Raw genomic sequence first — 14,755 nt, forward strand, 5'->3', positions numbered from 1 at the left:
AAAGCCTTAAGCTAGGCAAATGTTAGGGCTACAGACGGCTCACTGAAGCTTCATTCCACGTGAACAGTTCATGGCTATCTGAGACCCACATATAAAATTTATTTTCTATAGGGCATAGCAAGGCATATATTTCTTCTTAGAAAGTTGTCTCAGTTTGCTCAATGACTCTGAGTGCAAACTGTATTCCTTGTCTTGCAGCATGACACATCCAGTCAGTAGCACCAGGTATATTGGGCTTCTATGACAATACCAATAGTGTGGGAGCACAGGAATAGATATTCCACCTAATTAAGTTATTATTAATGGTTGTGATAGAGGCCATTATGTCATAACTGGAAGTATAATAAACACAGCTGTTTTCTTTATTGAGGCTTGGGAGGGAGACACCTCCAAGAATTTTGCAGTATCTTCAAGACCCCTGTTATGGATTCCAGCCTATTTCACCCTTAAATCCAGTTGTGAACTGAGCCAGTGTGTGTCATCCATGACTCATCTAGAATTAAATCTACCTCAACAATGGAAACATTAATCATAGACTGTGATAAATAAATGTCCTTATTTAAAGTTAAGGTTCAAAGGAAAATATCCAGACATTCCAGTTGTCTCAGTTAGTGTTTTGTGGAGCTGGATTTATGGTACTGTTCCATTATCTGGGCAGAGGCCACTAGAGGGTGCTAGAGAGAAAAGGATTGTCCATTTTACAGGGAGGAAGGGGATTTGAAGGAGAAAAATAATTTCCCCCATTTTTGTTGGTTATTCCCCCTCCACATTTTCCATATCATAAACGAGGGTTGTTTCCATGATGGGGACATGGGTGGGGGGAATAACAGGAAAACAGGGGAAATGGTTTTACTCCTTCACCCCCATAAAGTGGAGTACTCTTCTCTCTCTAGCATCCCCTTGTGGCCTCCACCCAGATAATAGAACAGTACCAGATTGATTACCGCTGTATTCCCTGCTATCTGTGACTGGATCTACACTGCCATATACAATCCAGATTATCTGCTTTAAACTGGATTATATGGCAGTGTAGATGCATATAATCCAGTTCAAGGCAGATAATATCAATTATCAGATTTGATAATCTGGATTATATGGCAGTGTAGAAAGGCTTCATATAATCCAATTCAAAGCAGATAATGTGGATTATCTGATTTGATAATTTGGATTATATGACAGTGTACATCCAGCTTGTCTCTCTCATAGCTATCACTCAGGTTCCCCAGGCCATCCACCAAATCCATAGAGGCTGGAGGTCTCAGGCACATTATCCTAAGCACTCACTCACTACTTCCCTCATTACCCTTGAAAGCATTCCAGGGATTCCACATACTAGAGAACAGGAAGGTACTCCAGAATTTTTTATTAAAAAAATAATAATTTAGTACTGAAAGTTGTACCATGGCATTAGGACATGTTACTCTGTCAGCTCATATATCCCCTAATAAAGCTGTTTATGGAGCAATACTATTACTATACATGTTCTGTCTGAAACTATACTTGCAAATCTTAGCCTTCCCTAATGAAATTGGGCTTTTAAATGGGTGCATATTTTAAAAACCCTCATATTTTTATGACATTATGCTTTTTCATGTGTTGAATGCTTACCATTTTTGCAGACTGGACAACACTGCTCCGGTTCATAGACTGGGTTGACACATTCAGGGACGGCACAGTCTGCTACAACGCAGTGAACTTCATTGCTGGGCTCACAGCGACACCATTCACATGGAGAGGGCTAGGAACAAAGCTACAATTAGCCAATTTTCACCCTTCTAGCAGCTCAATATCTCGAGATATTTTATTCTTAAACACTACCATACTTTAAAAATGAAATACCTGACATTAATCCCACAGGATAGAAACATGGCCTTTACCTCAGTCTAGATTTTTAATGGTTTCCTCTATCATTCAATTGATAATATATGGATATGCTTCTAGCTGTGACTTTGCAGAAGGAGGAGAAATACACAGGTCATTTCACCTCTTCAAGTCATACAATCTCCTAGGCTTAAGTTTTTACAAAGCACACAAGGCAAACCAGGTGATTCCTTTTGCGCATACACACATACACACGCACACACAGAAACATTGACATACACAGTTGTTTTAAAACTTAAATTGCAAGAGGTTTAAACATTTCAAGGAGTCAGGTTACCTGGAATGGATCTCCTTGCAGCATGTAAGCACTTTGTTCTTTCACAAATGCGCATCACATCCTTTGCATCTAATGTGATATTTTCTTCATATATAAGCCCAAATCATATTGTGCCATCAGTTGGGAGCCCTTCCCCCCAGTAACATCCTATGCTAATGATATATATTATATAAAATATATAAAATATAATGTACAATAATATATTGTATATACATATAATATTGATAATAATATTATAATGTAATACAATATAATACTAATTATAAATATAATAATATTAATTATATATTATATATTACATATAATATTACTAATAATATTACAGTGATGTAGTACAATATAGTAATATATAATGCTAATATTGTGCTATGCTATTAATGTAACAGGAGCTGCCGGTGGCGCAGTGTGTTAAAGCGCTGAGCTGCTGAATTTGCAGACCAAAAGGTCACAGGTTTGAATGTGGGGAGCGGAGTGAGCGCCCGCTGTTAGCCCCAGCTCCTACCAACCTAGCAGTTCGAAAACATGCCAATGTGAGTAGATCAGTAGGTACTGCTCTGGCAGGAAGGTAACGACGCTCCATGCAGTCATGCCGGCCACATGACCTTGGAGGTGTCTATGGACAATGCTGGCTCTTTGGCTTAGAAATGGAGATGAGCACCAACCCCCAGAGTCAGACACGACTGGACTTAACATCAGGGGAAACCTTTACCTTTGCCTAATAATATAACATATTGTTTGGGCATATAATTCGTAAGCCTCTCTGAGTCCCCTTTAAGGTGAGAAGGGCGGGATATAAATGCAGTAAATAAACAAACAAACAAATAAATATTGGTTAATTCCAACTAAAGGCCCTTCCACACAGTCATATAACCCAGAATATAAAGAGGGAACAACCCACAATATCTGCTTTGAACTGGAATATCCAAGACCATGCTGTCCAAGTCCATATATCCCAGTTCAAAGCAGATAATGTGGGATTTATTTCAGTTGTGTGGAAGGGGCATAGAGTAGATCCAATAACAGTTGCAGAATGATGGATCAACACTTATATATACGTCCTACTGATTCAACGTGCTTTCTCTATCGAGTATGAGCAATACAACTGAGAGTATTTCTTTGGTGCAAGACCTGACTGCACACATAATATAAGTTGCTTCATTCAAACAGGTGCAAATTGCACAGCATTGCCTCACTTTAAGAATACAGCAGATGGTATTAAATCTGTTGGTTTAGGCTTCCAAGGAGACCAAAGCTTCCAAGGAGAGTGAAGCCCTTAAGCTGTGCTCCTGTATGTATATATGAACAAGGATGCCGAAAAGTGGAGGAATTACAAAAGCCACAAGGAGCAAATGCAGTCAAGCAAGGGTGTTAAAAAACAAATGAATGAGGGATAGCCATGTACTTCTTTTTTTAGTGGCACAACCCATATTCTAGTTTCTTTGCTTCATGGGTAGTAGACACTCCTACCTTTTATTTACAGTACAAATTTCTCTATAATATTTGCTCACAATGATAACATTTCAGAATCTGCTTACCGTAGGTGGTTACGCATCATAAGTCTGTGCTTACAGCGATTCCCTGAGTTACAAGCATCCAACTTATAAACAACTCATAATTAAGAACGGAGATGAGATAACAGGAATGAGAGAAATCTTCCTCTAAAAAGGGAAATTCACTCATGAAAGAGTTACCATGTGGAAAAGGTGTCTCCACTGAAGTTTGATCACCAATCCTTGTTTCAACAACAAGCCAAATGTTTCAAAATCCAAGTATCACAGGGACAGAAAGTGGGGTGAAATTTTCTGAACAGGGGCACAGACAGCAAAACAAACACCACAGGGGTGTTAACCTTTCCCTATGCTATCCAAAGCACAATATCTCTCCCCTCCTCTCTCTCTATATATATTGGCTGGAGTTACAATTAAAAATGTACCTGTTCCGACTTGCAAATTCAACCTGAGTTTAACTTTAATTGAATATGTTGTAATAGTAATTGCGTTGATGTTTTTATTATGGTTGTGTTATATGTTGTGCTAATAGTAATTGTGTTGATGTTTTTATTATGGTTGTGTTGTATGTTGTGCTAATTGTTCTGATAATTGAATGTTTTACCTATGATGGAAACCACCCTGAGTCCCCTCGGAGAGATAGAGCGGTATACAAATAAATTATTATTATTATTATTATTATTATTATTATTATTATTATTATTATTGACACAACGACATAGTCTGACACAGCAAACGAGATAGATATGCTGGATTTCGTATCACAAAATCACAAGTCAAACACTTCCCAAGCGTTTAGGACTGTGTGATGTATTTTCAGATGATGCACGCAGATCCCAGTAAGTTGGCCTTTTGCAGTTGGCAGATCGTAATTTTGTCAATGTCTATTGTTTCCAAATGCTGGCTGAGATCTTTTGGCATGGCACCCAGTGTGCCGATATCACTGGGACCACCTGTACTGGTTTCTGCCAGAGTCTTTGAAGTTCAATCTTGAGGTTCTGATAATGGCTGAGTTTTTCTTGTTGTTTTTCATCAATTCGACTGTCACCTGGTATATTATTATTATTATTATTATTATTATTATTATTATTATTATTATTATTATGACACAGCAAACAAGATAGATATGCTGGATTTCATATCACAAAATTACAAGTCTAACACTTCCCAAGTGTCTAGGACTGTGTGTTTTTATTATTATTATTATTATTATTATTATTATTATTATTATTATTATTTTATTATGACACAGCAAACAAGATAGATATGCTGGATTTTGTATCACAAAATCACAAGTCGAACACTTCTCAAGTGTCTAGGACTGTGTTATTGTTGTTCTTGTCATTATTATTATTATTATTATTATTATTATTTATTAAGAACAAACCTACAGAATCTATCATGTTCATAACTTGGGGACTGCCTATATTTCATAAACAACTTCCTGGTGGATATCTAAAGATCACCATCCTTTAATGATATGTATGGGACAGAGATTGAGAGAGAGGCTAAAATCTAATTAGTGGCTTATGGTGGTGTAATTTCTAGATTAAACCAGCATTAGTCCTTTTTAGCTATTTCACAAGTGGGTTACAGTTCCTCCTTGTGCACCACCTTTGCCTTGAAGGCTTAAGTACAGGTAGAGGCTGCTGGGTACAGATCATCCACCTTCCCAGCTGCTGATTGAGAATCTGGATGCGTTAACATGTCTAGGAAAAGAAGTTTTTTTGTCATGTGCTAAGCACGTTGATGAAGATGTATGCTCTGTCAGTGGGCCAATTGACTTTTGGCTGAAATCTGTGGCATTTGCTCCTCTTCATCCACATCCCCGGAGGCTTATAGTCAAGTTGTCCCTTTTCTATTCTGTTGGAGGAAGGGAGGAAGTTTACACTGCTAGCTTTTGGGATAATGTATCTCCATATCAACTTCAGTATCCAATTAGGGAAAGGAAAGGACTTAGTGTCTGCCATTCTTCTGGATTGCTCTCTTTCCAGGCATGCTGCTGACTGAAAGCAACTATGGTAGACAGAGCTTCCCAATTATCTTGCTGCCTACAGACTTCGCTCTCCGCAAGCATGGAGATTAGTTTACAGCAACCTCTGAGTCCTGAACCACCCTTCTAGGTAGCATATGATCTCTGTCTTATAGAGATTACTATTGTTATATTTTATACTATAGAGTTGTTTTGTTATACCGAAAGAAAGAAAGAAAGAAAGAAAGAAAGAAAGAAAGAAAGAAAGAAAGAAAGAAAGAAAGAAAGAGAGGGAGGGGGATGAGAGGGAAAGAAAGAAAGAAAGAAAGAAAGAAAGAAAGAAAGAAAGAAAGAAAGAAAGAAAGAAAGAAAGAAAGAAAGGAAGAAAGAAAGAAATTGAGTGCAAGTTGGGGATATGCCATATTACACAAGTATAGCATTATCCCACTCTAACTGCCTTGTCTGCATCCCTTGAAATTCTGGAATTGGCAATTGAGGAGAGGATGTTTAAAATTCTCATCCAGAGAATTATTCTCTGGTGCCTCTAATCAGACTACAAATCGCAGGAGAATCTCACAGGGTGTGGACATAGCAGTGAATATGTAATCGTAGTGCAATGTCATGTGAGAGATCATTCGGGATAGCGTAGCATGCTCTTGTTTGTAGGAGGAGGGGGTTGTGTTAATGCTTCTGTTCAACTATGTGTCTCACTGAAAAATCTGAAATCAACTCTCTTCCTCGGCTACCACAGCAGGAAATTGATAAATCGTTTAAAACTTCAGACCATTACCTGAAATCAGACAGATTCCACTGGACAAGGAAATGTTTTTCAAAACATACTGTTTATAGTTGGTAGCACTATAAATTTTTCCTTGTCCTCACCAATCTAGGCCAAGAATGCAGAAGGACCAAAAGATTGTCTGTTGAAAGAAATGCTTCTTAAAACAATTGGAATAGCTTTTAGGGGAAACTCAGATTTTTAGAAATCTTATGCCAAAGTTCTATTTCATTTTCTTAACTATGTAAATATCACTGTGGACGACCTAAGGTTAGGGTTCTCAAACATTTTAAGCCACTGTGGCCTTTTTGAAGCAAATGTTTCTCGTGGAGCCTCAAGAAAGCAATCTCTCTCTCTTTCTCTCTCTCTCTCTCTCTCTCTCTCTCTCTCTCTATGTATATATATATATACATACATACAGTAGAGTCTTGCTTATTGAATGTAAATGGGCCGGCAGAACGTTGGATAAGCGAATATGTTGGATAATAAGGAGAGATTAAGGAAAAGCCTATTAAACATTAAATTAGGTTATGATTTTACCAATTAAGCACCAAAACATCATATTATACAACAAATTTGACAGAAAAAGTAGTTCAGTACACAGTAATGCTATGTAGTAATTACAGTATTTATGAATTTAGCACCAAAATATCATGATATATTGAAAACATTGACTACAAAAATGCGTTGGATAATCCAGAACATTGGATAAACGAGTGTTGGATAAGTGAGACTCTACTGTGTGTGTGTGTGTGTGTGTGTGTGTGTGTATATATATAACAGGTATGGGCAAATTTTTGGACACAGGGGCTGCATTGCATTTAAAAATTTGACAGATGGGCTGGACCAGTAACAGATAGATGGAGAGTGTTTATGTGAACTAATTGAAAAAAGCATGAACAAATTCCTATGCACGTATCTTGTTTGTAGTGCAAAAAAGAAAAAAGGAACAACACAATATTAAAAATAAACATTTTAATCAACATAAACTTAACAGTATTTCAGTGGAAGACTCCAGTGTCTATCCAGTCCAACCCTTTCTGCCAGACAGTAAAAGCACAATCAAAGCACCCCAAACAGATGACCATCTAGCCTTAATAACAACAATAGCAGCAACAACAACAACAAAAACAACAATAGGAGTAACCCTAGGGCCCATCCAGTCGAACCCCCTTCTGCCATGCAGTAAAAGCACAATCAAAGCACCCCCAACGATGGCCATCCAGCCTTTGTAATAATAATAATAATAATAATAATAATAATAATAATAATAATAATAATAATAGGAAGAAGAAGAAGAAGAAGAAGAAGAAGAAGAAGAAGAAGCACCACCACCACCACCACCACCCCAGGTCAATCCCTTTATGCCATGCAGGAAAAGCACAAAGCACCCCTGGCAGATGGCAATCCAGCTTCTTTAGTACAGTAGAGTCTCACTTATCCAACATAAACGGGCCGGCAGAACGTTGGATAAGTGAATATGTTGGATAATAAGGAGGGATTAAGGAAAAGCCTATTAAGGAAAAGTGAATATGTTGGATAATAAGGAGGGATTAAGGAAAAGCCTATTAAAAATCAAATTAGATTATGATTTTACAAATTAAGCACCAAAACATCATGTTATACAACAAATTTGACAGAAAAAGTAGTTCAATACGCAGTAATGCTATGTAGTAATTACTGTATTTACGAATTTAGCACCAAAATATCACAATGTGTTGAAAAACGTTGACTACAAAAATGCGTTGGATAATCTAGAACATTGGATAAGCAAGTGTTGGATAAGTGAGACTCTATGTAATCATAGTAGTAATAATAAGAGTGATAGGAGCAACCCCAGGGGCTATCCAGTCCAACCCCATTCTGTCATGCAGGAAAAGCACAATCAAAGCACCTCCAACAGATGACCACCTAGCCTTTGCAATTATTATTATTACTACTACTACTACTACTACTACTACTACTATTACAGAAACCCCAGGGGCCATCCAGTTGAATTCCTTTCTGCCATGCAGGAAAAGCACAATCAGAGTACACACACACACACCAGCTGTGGGAAGGAAATAGGATTTTGGAAGCAAAGAAGATGAGGCAGCGAGGGAGGCAGGGGAGAAAGGGTCTGTGCCCCGGGAGGATGCTGCTGTTTCTGTTTCTGGAGGAGGTGGAGGAGGAGGAAAGAGGAGGATATGGGAAGCAGCATGGTGCCAAGAGCCCCTCACAATCATGCGTGGAGCCTGAAGGGCTCTGCGGTGCACATTTTGAGAACCCCTGGACGAAGGAATCAACTTGAGAATTGCACCAGAGATCCACTGCATGTAGTGGAGGTCTTGATCCTCCTCATTGCATCACAGCTCTGGGACGGGAGAGTGCAAGTCATATCATCTTGAAACACCACATTCAACCATGTTTTACTGTAAAAGACTGCATTACATGAGTCTACACTGACCCCAATTACAAAAATCATTTTAATTGGCATTGGATTACGAACTAAGGAAAGGTACCAGTCTATTCTTGAATTACAAACCTGCCTTGGTTTCACTCTCCCTGCAAGATTTGGAGGCATAAAGCTCTTTGTAGGTCACCTCACAGATTCTGTATGACTTGAATCAAATAATCAGTACCAAGGAAATTCATGTCTGCCCTGAAACAGTCTAATTGAAGGTTCCTCTCTTTTTTCTCTCAGTGTCTGCAGTCGGTAATCCTGATCACTGCTCTGTTCCTCATGACTGGCAATTTAGATAAAAATCAGCAGTCCTCAAACTAAAAGAGGGGCCTAGGAATTAGATCACCCTGCTTGATTACAGTTGCAGTTCGAAGTCCCTGCTTGGGATTTTCCCATCATTTTGTATTCCAGAGCACTGAGAAGAGAATGGAGAGACGTGAGAAATTCTCCTCGCCCCCCCCCCCCCCCACACACACACAGCTTAGTGACTAAGACCTTTTCAGTTGCTTTGGAGAAGTAACAAGACTCCCTTCATCAGCATATCCCAAGGGATTCCCCCCCCCCACACTATCATCTAACACTCATTTTGTCAAGAAATGAAATGGTGAGTTTACCATGCTGCTACACAGTAGTGTCAGAGATAGGGCATAGAGGAGCAGCAGCAGTTGTAGGGAAATGCCACTGAATGACTTTGCTCTGAGTAAATGAGACGTGACAGATGTATCTTTTGGGCTTCTTGGGTGTTCGTGTTATCTGGAAATGACACCGGAGAGAAATACGGTGTTGTATGACACTGGAATTAAGCGTCAGGATGAGGGGAGGAAAATTTCACCCGTGGATGGCATAAAGGTAAAGGACCTTTTTTTTTTTCAAATCTTCAGAGTATTTTTGGAACCAGTTTGGCAGTTTTTCTTGACCTTTAGTTCTCTTGCCATCAAATTCAGTAGCCTTGTTTGGATTTTGAATAGAGGTGTGCAATTCGGCCAAAAGGCATGCCGTTTTGGGGTCCATTGTCGACTGACCCCTCATTTTGTTTACTGGAAAGTTACTTGAAGCAGAGAATGATGGACACAACCAAGCTTTTTATTGGCTGAGAAACACACAGAGAGAAATTTCAACTCCCATCATGCTCCGAGAGGAACTTATCAATGCCCGCCCTATGCAAGTGCTGCTGGGAAAGTGAGTTCCCAGGACCATCTCTGGAGGAAAAGGGAACTTTCCAATTAGAAATGGATCGAGGCTGATTCTGCCTTGGGGGGGGGGGGGGGAGAGAAAAGACAGGGCAGATCCCTGCTACAGATATATTGCAGACTTAACTCTTTCCAGACTGATAAAATCCAGCTCCCTTAATCCATTTTGCTGGGTTTTTCGTCTCCCTCTTCTTTGTTCTGTTTTTGGAGATCTCATAAATCTGCCCACCAAAAACTACAAATCATTTTCATTCAAATTGATTCAGACCCAAGCCTGGTTTTGAGTACTATGATGTCTTTTGTTTTCTCACTCAATTTTTTTTGCCCACCATCCATTCTCAGTATCATTACTAAGAATGTAAAGCTTTTATTTATTTATTCATGACATTTCTACCCCGCTTTTCTCAACCCCGGAGGGGACTCAAGGCGGCTTACATATAGACAACTATTCAATGCCTTAAAAACAGTGTACAATTCAAGTCAACGTTACAAGAGAGTTATAAAATACATTAAAAGAATTAAAACATTTAAAACAATGCATTCACAATTAATCACGTAATCCACAAGCACACATCAATCCCTATATGTCTATTGTACAAGTTCTCCAAAGGCTTGGTCACAAAGCCATGTTTTTATGGTCTTACGAAAGATTAAGAGGGAGGGGGCTAATCTAATATCTCTGTGGAGGGAATTCCACAGCTAAGAGGCCACCACCGAGAAGGTCCTGTCTCTCATCCCCATCAATCATGCCTACGAGGAAGGCCGGACCGAGAGCAGGGCCTCTCCAGATGATCTTAAACTCCGAGATGGTTCATAAAGGGTGATATGTTTGGACAGGTAAGCTGGGCCAGAATCGTTGAGGGCTTTATAGGTTAAAGCCAACACTTTGAATTGTGCTCGGTAGCAGACTGGCAGCCAGTGAAGCTGGTGTAACAGATGGGTTGTATGCAGAAGTCGACACAAGCTGGTATAATTCCACTCCCTAAGGCCTCTGGAACATGGGAAGGTGTCCATCCTAATAAACTCCTGTAAATCCTAGGGGAAAGCCATTAGGGCAGTAATTCCCAAAACCCTAGCCTGGACATACATTCCATTGAACTCAGTGGGGCCTACCACAGCCATTGCTCTGCAATGACAATATATTGGGCCTTGCTTGGGTCCCATTCAAATGTACCCACAAAATCAAGGTACCAATTGGATGGGAAAGACCAGGAAACATACCAATATTTCCAAGGCACTGAAACAAAACAAATACACTGCCTAAAGCATTATCAGGTTGCTTTGATTTTTCACATTTAAGAAAAAGGAACCTCTTTCTTAACATGGCAGTGCTTCATTCAACAGAACCCCGGTGGTGTGTGTGCCTATGCTCCAGATTTGAAGTCACCTCAAGAGGGGAAATAAGGATTGATTGCAGTGACAGAAAAATAAATTAGTGTGTTTGAAAAGTCACACATACATGAGACTTCCCACCTTAGTTGCTTCCTCAAGCCTCTATCTGGGATTTTTTCCAGCATCAGACAATCATGGTCAAAATCCTACATCATGTTGGCAGAATGCAAAGCTCCATCAAGTGTTACTCCACTCATTCCCCCTCCACACACATTTACTCATGATCTGGAAGACAGGTTGCATATCTACTTCCAGGCCATTTATATTGGTGAAGCATTAGCAGCCTTTGGCAAAGAAAGCTAAAGACTTTGTAAACCTAAAAAGTCCATGATTCCATAGGATTGAGCCATGGCAGCAAAAGTGGTGTCAAATGCATTAATTCTACAGTGTAGATGCATCCCAAGTCTAAGAGTCCTGAGCTTACTCAGATTACGCCTGTTGAGTTCAATCAGTAAAAATGTATAGGTAAAGGCAAAGGTTTTCCCCTGACATTAAGTCTAGTTGTGTCCGACCCTGGGGGTTGGTGCTCATCTCCATTTCTAAGCTGAAGAGCCGGTGTTGTCTGTAGACACCTACAAGGTTATGTGGCCGGCATGACTACATGGAGCGGCATTACCTTCTCGCCGGCCTGGTAACTATTGGTCTTCTCACATTTGCATTTTTTCAAACTGCTAGGTTGGCAGAAGCTGGGACTAACAGCGGGAGCTCACCCTGCTCCCCAGATTTGAATCGCTGACCTTTCGGTCAGCAAGTTCAGCAGCTCAGCGGTTTAACTTGCTGCACCATCAGGGTGCATAGTTCCTTTTAAAACAGATAATTGTTATGAGCCATATTCTAGAAATTTGTCTATTTTAAAAAACATTATACAACTTGACCACATTTTCCTGGATATGTTTTAAAATAAATTTATTATGAAATTTTGTACCCTGTCATATCAGCCTTTGCTTTTTTTCAATGAACCAAAGACCGTTTATGTTTTTAGGCTCTACCTTTGAGGAAAGCATTCATACTTTTTCCCCTCTTACTTCGCCAGGTTCATATTTGATATTCGCTGAGGTTTGGTTTGAGGACTGCCATAGGTACTGAAATCCATGAATGGTATACAATGTATACCATGGTGTCGTAAAATAGAGTCCCTTATATAAAATGGCAAAATCAAGGATTGTCTTTTGGATTTTTGTCAAACATTTTTAAGCTATGCATAGTTGAATTCATGGGCAGGGACAGACACTTGTACATCTTTTTTTGGTCATTATGCAATCAGAAATTCATTGTAATTTGTTTAAGGAAGTTTATTTTGGCATCAACAATGACCTCACCATAGTATTGTGCTATTTTTCATATCCTGAATCTAATTGTACTAATTGTACAGTTAGTATTAATTGTACAGATGTAACCGCTTCCTAATTCTTTTTCACTGACTGGCTTTTAAACGACTATAACATATTGCAACGTTGTTTTCTCAACCTTCTGTTCCAATCTCCATGCCAGGAGAGCACTGGTTTAGAAACCATTGACGCAGGACTTTGTTTCCTAAATATTTATTACAGAGGCTATTAGAGAAACCAAATGACTTAGAATGAATTCCTGTGCATGTCTACTAAGAAATAAACCCTGTTGAAGCCAGGGGAACAAAATCTGCAGTCCTTTGACCACATGCCTGGAAGCACCGTACTTCTGAGTAGACACATGTAGAACTGCATTGGCTCAGGTAGGTGCAGACAGTGAGCCAGTTGTTTCATTAATTATCCAAACAATAAGCTATTCCTCTCAATGAAGGGAAGAAAGTGACTGGAGCTAGACAGCTGATAACAGAACGGGCACTGTGGGGACACTTCTGGCTCTGTTTCCTGAGTCTCTTGTCAACTCCATCTGTTTTAATTCCCCCGGGCTCCTCTTACTCAGCTATGATTCACGCCAGCTGCCACGGTTTTGTTTGCTTACCATTCTGAGGCAAATGCTGCACACGGCATGTGCTCTGGGGTGTGCCTCGGCCAACATTGCCATGTTCCAGGATTGACTGGGGTCAGGATTTAAAGGTGTCTCAATTATGGAACAAGCCCCCGCCAGAAACAGCTTTCAAATTTGCATTGAGTGAAGTTCAATTGAATTAGCATTAGCACTATCCTCTCAAGCATGTAAATAAATTAGAAGGGAAAAAACTGAGGGGGAAAAATCCACTCAACTAAAATGTATGCATTGTGTATGTGGTTGTGAGATGAAGTGTCATCATGGGTGGTTCAGGCAGCCAGAAAGACATTAGGACCTTAAATGATTCACCACGGATCATGGCGAATTCATCAGGAGCCAACATGGGGAACCCGTCAATCCATGCTCCACATTGCCCGGCTTCCCCCCATTGTTTGCAATTCAACACAGGAAGCTATTTATGTTGCCACTGCAGTTCCTCTTCACTTCTGCCCTGAGGTCCCACCTGAAATAGATGTAGGTCATAGGATGGGAGCTGGTGGGCTCCATAGCAAAAGTGAAGAGGAACTGGCATATGCCACTGCAGTGGCAACATAAAAAGCTTCCCGTGTACGATGGGCAATTTTGCCCATCTGATGAGGTTGTAAGATGCCAAAAAGAGCAATGCTGCCTTCCTTCTGTAAGATACTGGGGCCCCATCTACAGTGCCATATAATCCAGTTTCAGAATACAGATTATCTGCATTGACTTGCATCATATGGTCGTGTAGACTCATATAATCCAGTTCAATCTGCATTATATGAGTCTACACTGACCATTTTAATGCAATTCAAACTGCATTATATGGCTGTGTAGATGGGACCTGAGAGCTAACTTAGGCCCCTTCTGCACTGACATATAATATCCAGATGATCTGCTTTGAACTCCTATATGGCAGTATAGGAGCCCCGGTGGCAAAGTGTGTTAAAGCACTGAGCTGCTGAACTTGCAGACCGAAAGGTCCCAAGTTCAAATCCTGGGAGTGGAGTGAGCGCCCACTGTTGCTCCAGCTTCTGCCAACCTAGCAGTTCGAAAACATGCCAATGTGAGTAGATCAATAGGTACTGCTCCAGCAGAAAGGTAACGGTGCTCAATGCAGTCATGCCGCCCACATGACCTTGGAGGTGTCTATGGACAATGCCGGCTCTTCGTCTTAGAAATGGAGATGAGCACCAACCCCCAGTGTCAGACATGACAGGACTTAACGTCAGGGAAAACCTTTACCTTTTTATATGGCAGTATAGATTCATATAATTCAGTTCAAAGCAAATAATGCAGATTACAGTAGAGTCTTGATTATCCATCTTAAACTGGCGGGCAGTTTGAAGGATAATCGAAACTGTTAG

At 40.0% G+C, this 14,755-nt stretch overlaps 1 protein-coding gene across 6 annotated transcripts in view; it reads right to left on the reverse strand.

The window, feature by feature from the left end:
- Positions 1–14,755, reverse strand: part of vwc2l (von Willebrand factor C domain containing 2 like) — a 359,062-nt gene that overhangs the window by 296,324 nt on the left and 47,983 nt on the right. For all 6 annotated transcript variants that reach the window (XR_010000409.1, XM_062961027.1, XM_062961017.1 and 3 more), the window contains exon 3: positions 1,609–1,738. Coding sequence is in view for 5 of the 6 variants with exons in the window: in XM_062961027.1 (XP_062817097.1) it covers positions 1,609–1,738 (130 nt within the window). In the remaining variant the exon portion in view is untranslated. The remainder of the gene's footprint in view (positions 1–1,608; positions 1,739–14,755) is intronic.

The sequence above is a fragment of the Anolis carolinensis genome, chromosome 1 (assembly GCF_035594765.1).
Source record: "Anolis carolinensis isolate JA03-04 chromosome 1, rAnoCar3.1.pri, whole genome shotgun sequence".
Lineage (NCBI taxonomy): Eukaryota > Metazoa > Chordata > Lepidosauria > Squamata > Dactyloidae > Anolis > Anolis carolinensis.